General features: G+C 33.7%; 1 protein-coding gene across 1 annotated transcript; it reads left to right on the plus strand.

Moving 5' to 3' along the window:
• The first annotated feature begins 3,947 nt into the window (after positions 1 to 3,947).
• On the plus strand, positions 3,948 to 10,363 carry LOC122520927 (sodium-coupled monocarboxylate transporter 2). Its single transcript, XM_043641249.1, has 5 exons — positions 3,948 to 5,136; positions 5,218 to 5,392; positions 5,490 to 5,644; positions 5,759 to 5,899; positions 8,950 to 10,363. Exons 1-5 carry the CDS (start codon positions 4,781 to 4,783, stop codon positions 10,097 to 10,099), a joined length of 1,977 nt encoding a protein of 658 aa, XP_043497184.1. The 5' UTR covers positions 3,948 to 4,780; the 3' UTR covers positions 10,100 to 10,363.
• The last annotated feature ends 1,377 nt before the right edge of the window (positions 10,364 to 11,740 follow it).

Here is an 11,740-nt window from a genome sequence, read left to right on the forward strand (position 1 = left end):
TTGTAAAAATGTACGCTTTCCTAAGCCCCCCCGCCCCCTAACCCCCTCTAAACGAAAAAAGGATGGTGTGTATCGAAAGAAGACGGTGCTGATGTGACCGAAGTGAAAGAAGAAGGAACAAAGGATAAGGGAAAATTGGATTCGTTAAGGGCAAAAGAAAAAAAAACAGAGCAAGCAAAATAAAGTGAGAAATGGAACGTAGCCAAGACGACACGTAGGAGAGAAAAAGAGAGAGTGGTAGGGAGAGAGGGGAGTGGGGTAGGGGATGAAAGGTTCATGAATTTGTGGCACCGTTTTGTCGCACTGTTCTCGCATTTTTAGAAGTCCTTCCTTCTACAAGGACGAGTAGTACATACCATCTACGAATGTGCACGCACTCATACCATACAAATACGTGTATCATCGTGTATATGTGTGTGTGTATATGTGCGTTATAACAGGTCAGACTTAGGGCACGTTCCATGCGTCTCGTATTTGTAAATTTGAAAATTCTTTTTTGGAATTTTAGGAAATTCCAATATACTTTCGTTCGAAAGACAACAAATTAGGGATGTGGGTGGGTGGGGAAGGGGAAAAAGTTACGGCAAGATTCTCATTAATTTGATTTACGCGTGTTGACAAAAAGCAACGAATAAATACACACATTCAGAGAAACGCGTGCGATTAATAACACATTAGACACATTCTCGATTAATAAATAAATAAATACGAGAAAAATTGGAATAATTCGTACGGAAAATTGATGCTCTCGACGCGTTTGTTTTCTTTTTTTTGGTTGATTTAATAAGAGAGAGAGAGATGGGAAGAATGATACACTGGAGTGGGCCACGACGTGAGCTCTCATTAATATTCATTGTAAACAAGTTAATCGTAACTTTCAAGAGATAAAGAGATAAAGAGAAGGAAAGAGGGAGAGAGAGAGAGAGAGAGAAAGAGAGAGGGAAAGAGGTATGTTCGGGAAAGAAAAATTTAAACGACTTATGTGTACGTAGTATGCGGTAATAATATACGCGTTTGTTAGAGAGAATAAGTGATCCACACGCGTGAAATGGGATTTCATTTAATATATTTTTTTTCTTTTTTTCTCTTTTTTTTTCCTTAAACTATACCTAATAATCAAAAAAGTATTTTACGCGCCAAATTTCTCTCGAGATAAAATTTGATTTACCTTTTAAACAGGGAGAAAGCACCCAAAGTATATTCTTCTTTACTGCGTTATACTACGTTAAAGGGGGGAAAAAAGAGGAGAAAAAAGGGAAAAATAATCCTTTTTCTTTAAATAACATGAGAACCCAAGCTCAATACTGTTTCGTACCTTTCGCACAACACGTGAAGGTAAACAAAAAAAAAAAGAAAAGCAAAAAACAAGAAAAAGAAAGGAAGAAAGGAAGAAAAATAAAAAACCAAAGAAAAAATAAAAAAAAAAAGGAAGTACAGTGATGATAGTAAAGCCTCTCTACTACCATCGTACATGGGTATACCGTTGATAAAAAGAAAGTTCATGAATAGTAAGCACCCACTGCACATCTCCTCCTCAACGAACATTCTCTCTGGATCGTTCGTCCCTCCCACCCTCCCTTCCTCCCTTCCTCCCTTCCTACTACCCTCTCGCATACTTCTGCACTTTGCAAAAACACCCGAAAGAGAGATAACGCTACTTTTTTGAATCGGCTTCTATTATTAAATGTAGGTCGTGTTGCGTCATCGCGTGATGTCCGTTGCCGGAAAAGTGGATGAAAAAAGAAAGAAGAAAAAAAATAAATAAAACTTAGAAGAGAACGGAAAATGCATCGTGCATTCTTTCTTTCTCTCTCTCTCTCTCCGTTTCTCTATTTTGTTTCTTTATTTAAAAACGTGCGTTTAAATTCACCGTAGTGATGATTTTCAACGTGATACCAAAACGTGCAAGACAAAAATAATCCATAATCCTTTCAGATATGAAGAAAAGGGTCGACCAATTTTTTTGTTCTTCCTTTCTTTCTTTCTTTCTTTCTTCCATTTTTGTTTTCGACAAATCATTTGCTTCGATTTCTTTCGATTTCTTTACAATTCTCTTATTTTATATTTTTTTTTTTTTAATCTCTATTTTATTTTTTTTTATTTCCCTGTAAAAAATTTTCATTATCGAAAGGAAAATACCTGGGAAAATACACGAGGAGAAAAAAAGAACTCTCTGGAAAAAATATCGTTCGTAACGTGAATACTAACGCCAATTAGAAATTAATCCTGACCACCTCGCCCCCTTTTCGCCCCGCTCCCCACACTTATCTGACATTTTTCTTCCAATGTCTACGTTCTAATTTGTTCGATTCAAAATTGGTAAACGCTTTTCTTTCCTCGGTTTTCTTCGCCGCAAAACACTCTGGCTAACAATTATTTAGTTTGTTTTATTTTGATTTTTTTTTTTTTTAATGTATAAACGAAAGCACCACGGTTTTAATTGGGCCGAGAAAAAAAAAAGAAAATTCAACTAACGATCCGGCGAGAGAATATGAAAAGAACGGATAATAGAAATGAAACGAACCATCATCGTGGTCTTTTAACAGAAATTTCGTCATCGTCGGGTATAAAAATTATTTCTATTTTATTTTAAAAGAAAGAAAGAGAGAGAGAGATACAAATGTCACAAAAATTACATACTTATTAAAATTACTTACGTGTCATGCAAACGCGCGAAGTATAATGATCTTAATGTTAATTAAATCGATTGGAATAATTTCTATCGTGTTTATATCGAAAGATGGGAACGTTTCTATAATACGTAAACGTGTATGACATATTGTAATTGGATTTGTCTCGACTTACGTATAATGGGTCAACCATCTTTAAATCTTGCACAGTTCGTGCCGAATTACTTTGATATCAGACGTGTGATATATCGCATGGAATTTAAATTTTTCATTTCCCTCAATCCGAACACGTGAAATAATATATCATTCAATTTGAATTATAAAGTAATTAAAATCGAATCGAGTGTCGAGTCATTTAAAAGAAAATAAACTTTCTCGTCTTATGTTTAATGGAAAATTTTTAGGAATTTCTTATAACGACAAACGTTATAAAGATTATACACGATAAGTTGAGAAATCGACGAAAAAAAACAAAAAAACCAAAAGTTCAAAATCATTATTATTATCATCATCATCGCTCACGAACGACGAAATTTTCGTATACAATAACGAAACTGACTGATTAACTATGCGTCATCTTTCGTTTAAAGAAAAAGAAAGAAAGAAAGAAAGAAAGAAAGAAAGGAAAAAAGAACAAAATTAATCATCAAAAAGCTGGCGGTGGGTTATCATAAATATTAAATTCGCGTACAACGAAAAGCAGAAATCTAGACGATAGGAACCAGAGTTGACAAACACGCGCCACACACACACACACAGACAGACACACACGCTCTCATAGTCACGTGACAATGATTTTGATTTCACTTTTTTCTATCTCTTTTTATTTTATTTTCTCTTCTCTTCTCTTCTGTTTTTTTTTTAATCATTATCTCGTCAAACAGAGCTCGAGTCACATGAGTTTAACGTTGGTTGAATCACATGACGAATCCATTTAATAATAATTATGTAGATAGTTGTTTGCACGCGCTGACAACTTGCCGGGATCGTGAACGGGTCAATCGTTACGATTTATTTTCTCTCTTTCTCTCACATGAGTATGAACAAGCTTCTGCGATTAATATATACATACATATATATTGACATTAGGTCTGATAAACGATGCAGAAGCAGATAAGAAACTGATAGAAAGAGAAAGAGAGATAGAGAGAGAGAAAGAACTAGGAAGAGAGGAGGTGAAGGAGGAAGAAGAAGTGGTGGAGGAGGTGGGGGGGTAGAGAGCATTGGGTGGATAGAATTTTTTTCCAGATGCTAACCGCACGCTCCCACCCCCTTTTTACAACCAATCGGCATTATCCTCATTCCTCCTTCTTTGGCACACCACGCACGCTTCTCTTCCCTCTCCTATTTCTCATTTCTTTTTGTCTTCTTTCTTTTTTCTTTTTTTGTTTCATTATTTTCTTGTCTCCCCTCCCCTTTGCACCGCGTTAATCATCCTCTATCGCTTCGCGCTTCGTCTAGGTTGTTAGCATAATAACGTCAAGTGCTTTACCTCAGTAGAATAGTAGGTAGGTAGTAGTCAGTACGTATCGTAGTTCTGATCGTATCGCATCGATCAGTCACGTTCGTCATTTCGGCAAATTGCATAAACCACAATACTCGATACACTTCTATATGCGACACACATATATATATATGTGTGTGTGTGTACATTAACATACACGTCTAGTAGATATACCTATAGATATTCATTACATCACATTAGCACATTTTTGATAAAGATAAGTGATATCAAGTAGAAAGTTGACAGGAATTTGGTGTACGGTTTCTTTTGTAGAAACAAGAAGTTAAAGAGAAAGAAGAAGAAGAAGAAGAAGAAGAAGAAGGAGAAGGAGAAGGAGAAGGAGAAGTCAAAGGGAAGAAGAGAATAGGTAAAGAAAAAAAGAGACAAAGTAACGTGACTTCTTTCGTCTACGGGCAATCTGACGAGTGGTCTTCAGAGAGACACAGACTTACTAAGCGGCTCTTCTGAACTACTATTACTACTACTACTACTACTACTACTATTACTTTCGCACTCGAGACTCGATCTTGAAAACTTCAAGTACCATTCTCAATACGGATAGTTCAAATCTATCTGGCCTGCTACCTACTGGGTGCTGGTATTACTGAATCAAAAGGATCAACGCCGCTTATAACGACATTTCAAGATGACTATAGAAGCTTCCTCGATGATAGTAGACTATCTGGTCTTTATTGCATTCATCGTGGTATCCTTTGTCCTACCATTGTGGGGAAAATTCCGACGAAAAACCAAAGAGACCAAGGCTGATTATGTCTTCGCAACCGGACACGTGTCCATGGGGGCTATGATGTTATCCATTGCTAGAGGAACTTTAGGTGTCAGAAGTTTCTTAGGTTATCCTTCTGAATTATATTACAAAGGCAATGCTATGTGGGAAACTTTGTATGGTATGCTTTTAGCATATCCAATCGTTTGCTATATTTTCGTACCGGTTTACTATGATCTTGGTATCACGTCGGTTTATCAATACTTGGACATGAGGTAATCTATCATTATTTGAACAATTATTAATTGTAAAACAAGATTCATTATTATTAACCTACGTTATTTGAAATGATTTAGGTTCAAATCTAAACTGGTCAGATACATTGCAAGTTTTTCTTACGTTATAAGAAGCTTGTTAAATTTATCTGTGACAGTTTTTACTCCCTGTGTCGCATTAAAAGCGGTCATTGGTTTACCATATTGGGCAAGCATAATCGGTATCGTCACGATATCGGTTATTTTCACATTGATGGTACGTTCTTTTTAATAATCTTCATAATTCTTCTAATCTTCTTATTTTTTTTAAACTTATTGTTAACGATTTGTTTTTCTTTTCTTTTTTTTTGTAGGGAGGTTTAAAGGCTGCCATTTTGTCGGACGTTATTCAAGGATTAATGATGATCGGTATATCGATCGTTTTAATCGTTCAAGGTACCATTGATGTTGGCGGTGTTAAACAAGTGGTCAACGTTACCGTAGAACGTGGTCGTTGGGAATTTTACAAGTAAGTGTATCCTAACATACATTTGCTTATCAATTATTTTTTTCATAATCTTGTTTACCTTATACTATATTTGTTTTTTCTTCTTCTTCTTCTTATTATTATTGTTTTTATTAGTTTCGACATGGATCCAACTATACGCGTGACAACTGTATCAGCAGTGCTTGGTCAGCTGTTCATGAGTCTATCAATTCTCGGATGTCAGCAGAATTTTGTTCAGAGATACTGCAGCATGAAAAGCAAGAAAGAAGTTGTAAAGTAAGAATTTTTTTTATTCCTACTATTGTAAAAAATATTACAATTTTGTCGTTCGTATTCTCGTACGTAAAATTTTTTGGAAGATGAATCCAATGATAGAAAAAAAAAAGAACAAAGTACTCGACAAATCGTAAATATAATTATGTTACATCATGCCACAATAATGATCGTAATTAATACACGGATACGTATCGATAAATTTCAAATCAATATTAACTTGTATAAAATTGCAATTAGAAATGATCCTAGCAAAATGTGTAAAGTATTAACTATTATAATAATAAGCGTTATGATTAATGATTGTTTATGACAATCTTACGCTTCTGTATAAGTAATATCCGGTAAGGTAAATCACGAGTTAAACGGGGAATTTACGATTGACAAAATAAAAACAAAAAAAGAAAAAAAAAGTAACCGATAATTTAATAATAATTTCGTTTATGCGAGTGTATACATTCTCGATATATGTTATTATCGTGTTATTCCATATAGAAAATTACGACGATGATAACAATAAACGGCAGACAAATAATCATTCCACCGTGGCCTTGTTTATCGTTGATCATTGTTAAAAAAAGTGACTTTTTTTTTAAACAATGTTGTATTTTTTAATGTATACCGTTTCAAATATTTGCGGTAACACGATTCTAATTATTGTTATTATATTGGATATTTGTGTATAAGTGGTACGCACTTGAAAGATAAAAACTTTTTAACAGTGTTCTCAAATATTCGTTTTGAAATCTCTCAGTCGACACAAATGAATGCTTACGAAGACTTCCTACTGTTTGCTCGACAAGAACATCTGGAAGGGAAGTAATTAGATCCGATGTGGACGTGTTCACATGCTCGTTAATTACGCTCGCGAACATTCGAATCACGTGACAACGAGGAAGAGTTTCGTTAAAACAAAATCCCCTTGTACCGTTCTACCTACCTATCTACCTACTTCATAATTATTTTTTTTCTTTATTTTTTTTTTTTTTATTTTATTTTCAACAATCTATCCTATAGTTTTTAACGAAACGTTTAATCCTATTTACAAAATTTCTTCTCTAAAATTTATGCTAGCCTCTTATGCGATCTGAAATAATATCAGAACAAAGGCCGTTTTTCAATAAAAACACATTGATAATCGTATAAAAAGAACAAAATGTCGAAGAAGAAAATAATAAATTATTTTCAATATTATTGGTTTACTATCGTGCTATCGTTCGCGGAAAATTTCGTGACGAAAATATTTTTTATTACACGCTTTTCTATTTTTTTTACGAGACTCTTATCCCGCGTAATATACTTCGTATCCGTTAAAAAAAAACAATAAAAGCGTTTGGAAGTGCAATGGAAAAAAGAAAAAAAAAAGAGAAAAAAAAAGGACAATAAATAAATATATTATTTTGATTACACGCGATTACTTTGAGTAATGACGATTCGACAAAATAAAAAGGGAATAAGTAATTTAAACGAGATACACGTTGTTCTCGTTCACGGGGCCGGCGTTGAAATAATTCGCAAGTTATCTTTTCGTTATTTCGAAACACAACCGTGGCTTCTTCTTCTTCTCTCGTTGCTTCTCGTCCCTTGAGAATGGAAATAATTTCATTCCCGGCGGACGGCAAAAGTTTCCTAACGCGTCCTCGATTCTACTTCGTCGTGTACAACGCGGCAACACCAAAAGATAACAACGACAACTACTACTACGACTATGATAACCCTAGTAAAAATAATATAAACGACGGAAAAGTCAAATGAAAGAGAAAGTGTGTGTGCGTGTGTGTGTGTGTACGTCCACGTGATAGTTTCAAAGAAAAGTAACAGTACCTTGAGATTCAATTTTTGAATAATAAATGTTTAACCACCGACAGTCTAGCACACTGTTTGTCCCTATTCAATATTTATATGACTGGAAAATGTAACAATTTTTGCGGGAAAATAAAAAAAAGAACCCGCTAACGAATGTAATTACGCCGTAACGTGAGAGTTTTCAAAATAACGTCAAATTATTTTCGAAATCTAGACCAGAATCGTAACGATGCGTCGTGCGTTGGTATTGGTTTAAAATGAAAAAAAAAAACAAAAAATAATTCTTTTTTTTTGCCAACGCACCGATCTGTTTTCGACCGCGTGATTTTATTATAAAAAAAAAAAAAATACAAATTATTACATTTGTAGTTTGAAAAAGAAATGATTTTCATTCGAAACACGATTAATGATCCATAAATCCTTATCAATTCGAGAAAGTTAATAAAAGGTAATTTTTCAAATTCCTTGTCTACTACGACGATACATTAGATAACAAAAGATAATTATAAATATAATCTACTTAAAGTAAAGTAAGTTGTTAAATAATTCACTCGGCGTGCAATACAATGTTTATAATCGTGTCTGATTTTAAATGTTAATAATAATTATAATACACTTGGAAAGAGGGGTGAGGGAGGGAGGAAGAGAGAAAATAGATGTGTAATCAAACAACCAGATTTATCATTAAAATAAAAAGAAAAAGAAGAAGAAGGAATTCGGTAAAGTTTATCGTTTGTAACAGTTAGATCGTATTTTTCGATTCGAGGAAAATCGTTTTCCCTTACGACATAATCAATGAAGCCTTTCGTCGAGGTAAATGGCATGAAGCCAAAACTTTTAGTATGAGAGATACTCGACGTCCAATAAGGTCAATAATATCAATTCAACATCCGGCCGACATACGTTTCTTACCCATGAAAAACCGAACTAACACTGCGGTATAAATCTTCGACTGGGAATTATTTGTTTGGAAAGAATAAATACGCGAAACTTGGCTCCCCAATCAAACCCGGCCGAGAAGTAAGATAATCCGAAGGAAGTAAAGTCGAACATAATCCCGAACCTAATTCTCTTTACTGACTCGAGTTTAGTTCACTGCTTTTATCTTCTACTTCTACTTTTACTTCTTCTTCTTCTTCTTCTTTTATCTCGACTCTCTCGTGTAATTCTTATCGTCCTAAAAGTTGACCCGAATTTTTGTATATTCCAATACCGAAACTAACCCGTTGTTTTATTTCTCATTTCAGAACTATGATGGCAAACGTACCAACCATTGCTATACTATTCTCCTTATCCTGGGTAGTGGGAATGGTTATCTTCGCCAACTACGCCGATTGCGATCCACTCAGCATGGGTTACATCTCGAAATTCGACGAGATAGTACCGTTCTTCGTTCAAGACAAATTCCTCAACATGCCAGGTCTATTGGGTCTTGTAATGGCGACTTTGTTCAACAGTGCGCTAACATTAGCCGTATCCAACCTAAATTCTCTGGCAACGGTGACGTTCGAGGACTTTCTAAGTCAAATTCCAGCATTGAGTAATCTCAAAGATACCTTGCAATTACGAACGATCAAGATATTATCCGTGTTCTACGGTTTGATAATAATCGGTTTAAGTTTCGTCGTGGCAACGTTATCCGGTGTGATAGAATCGTCAATGTTAATGACGTCAGCAACTTCCGGACCACTTTTAGGAGTTTTCATATTGGCAATGCTCGTGCCATGTGCCAATTGGAAGGGTGCATCCGCGGGAATGATTTTCAGTCATTTCATGACACTGTGGTTGACCTTCGGACATTTGGCTATTGAAACGAAAGACGATGTGTTACCGTTGTCAACTGATGGCTGCCATAACGACACTTTTTCATCTTGGATCACGAAACCGAGCCACATGTTAAATTCCGTATCGAACGTCTCGACCATTGTCAACAATTGGGATGACGAAACATCGACTCTGCTAAACCCAGACCCCCGCGAGAGTGCACTAACATATATCTACGCTATTACTTACATGTATTACGCCTTGATCGGCAGTTTATCGACGGTTCTAGTTGGAATAATAGTCAGTTTACTAACGGCTAATACCAAGGAGGATGCTTACGAGTTACACTTGTTACATCCGTTAGCTTACAAATTGTCCACACTATTCCCGGGCAAAAAAAGACTTTACGCAAGTAGCACGCGTCTCGACAATGGTAACAATCCAATGAACGCAACTTCATCCTCCTCCGTAACCTCGATTTCTACTGGAAACGAGAAGACCAATACGAATCAAGGTACCCTACGCAATAACGGTAAAAATCACTTCGATAATGGTTACGTTCAAAAATTAAATGCTTTGAAGGGTGTCACGTTGGAAGTTACCAATGAAATCTCCAAAGGTACGAGATTATGAAAAATGTTCATTTGAAAAACGACTAGTCTATTAAAATATTATATTAACGATTATAAAACAAAAAAGTGTCATGATATTATTGTGCTTCGTACGAGGATACTGCCAGGCTGTGATGTAATCAAGTTGAGTATTTGAACGATACAAAAAAAAAAAAACAAAAAAGAATACTTCGATCGAATTATTCCAACTCGAGGTGAAATGACTATTTGTTAATACAGATCCGATATACATATAAATATATATATATACATACGTGCCATAAAATAATAGTTTTAAAATTACATTAGAACAAGGCCGTTCAAAAAAAAAGTTCCACAATATCGATCCATTTTAGGAACGTATTTTTTTGTTCTGCCATTAAATTGTTCGCACTATTTAATGGACGTTGAATTTTTCATGAAAAAAATGTCATCGCTTATTCTTAAACACCGATGCCGAACGAATTCCGAGTCTCGATCTAATAATAATAATAATATTAATGCATCAGAAGCGTTCTAGCTTCGGTATCAGACTGACGATCCGGCTAATATGACCGGTGATATTCACACATTTTTATTATTTTCATTGACTTTTTTTCTTCTTCTTATCTTTTACTCTTGCTCTTTGTTTTTTTTCCTTCTTATCACGAATAAATACGCGAATTCCCCTCCAAAAAGAAAACGTTCGGAATGGATTTAAGATGATATTTTTTCTTTTTATTTTTTTTTTATCTTCTTTTTATTTTCCTATCATTCATACTTGATCACGCGTTTGATGTGTTTCTATATTTTTTCTTTTCTTTTTTGTTTTCTAAATGAAAGAAAAAATTAGTATATTGTATCAGATCAAGCTTGAATAATATATACGTATTAGATTAAGTTTACCAATTAAATATTATAGTCATCACGAGATATGAATATTGCGTACGCATGTTCGATGATGCATAAATATTATTTTATGCATTTTTTTTCTTAATTTTTATTTTGTTTTTTTTTTGTAAATATATATATATATATAATTATAATAAATACATAGATAAAATATAATTATATATAAATGTATATATATATATATATATAATATAATAATATAATATAATATATATATATATATATATATATATATATATATATATATATATAATAATATAATATAATATATATATATATATAATAATAATATATATAATAATATATATATATATATATATATTTTAGCATGAGTTACGATCGAAGAATGAATGAGATACGAATTCCACAATGCCATAAATGTTTCTGTGACTTGTACGATGCCAATGTGCATATTTATACTTAAAACACATTATAAATTACTTTATTAATTAAACGAATATACGTAATCAATTATATAGCATAGAGAATTTGTTAATAACGATCGAGAGTGAATTTATGAGATGAATATGTTTAAACGTAGATTACTTGTCGAATAAGTGATTATTTCTTCCTATATATATAAATCTTGAGAATAAATTGTAAAGATAAAAAAATTATCAAAAGTTTCGAATCTCTATCCAATAATAAATTCAATGTATAATCATTTTTAAGCTTATTTTACGTATAATCCATAATAATTAATATAATTAATTACCACTAACAAAATTAACCCCTCTATAGCAAAAAGTTATTCTCTCTTACGTATCATATT

Source organism: Polistes fuscatus, unplaced genomic scaffold (assembly GCF_010416935.1).
Source record: "Polistes fuscatus isolate 324 unplaced genomic scaffold, CU_Pfus_HIC Scaffold4, whole genome shotgun sequence".
Classification (NCBI taxonomy): domain Eukaryota; kingdom Metazoa; phylum Arthropoda; class Insecta; order Hymenoptera; family Vespidae; genus Polistes; species Polistes fuscatus.

Bases quoted from the DNA above. Each gene is read 5' to 3' on its own strand.
- LOC122520927 (XM_043641249.1), top strand. From the start codon at position 4,781: ATGACTATAGAAGCTTCCTCGATGATAGTAGACTATCTGGTCTTTATT. The intron at 5,137-5,217 runs GTAATCTATCAT...GAAATGATTTAG, and splicing joins TATCAATACTTGGACATGAG to GTTCAAATCTAAACTGGTCA. The intron at 5,645-5,758 runs GTAAGTGTATCC...TGTTTTTATTAG, and splicing joins GGTCGTTGGGAATTTTACAA to TTTCGACATGGATCCAACTA.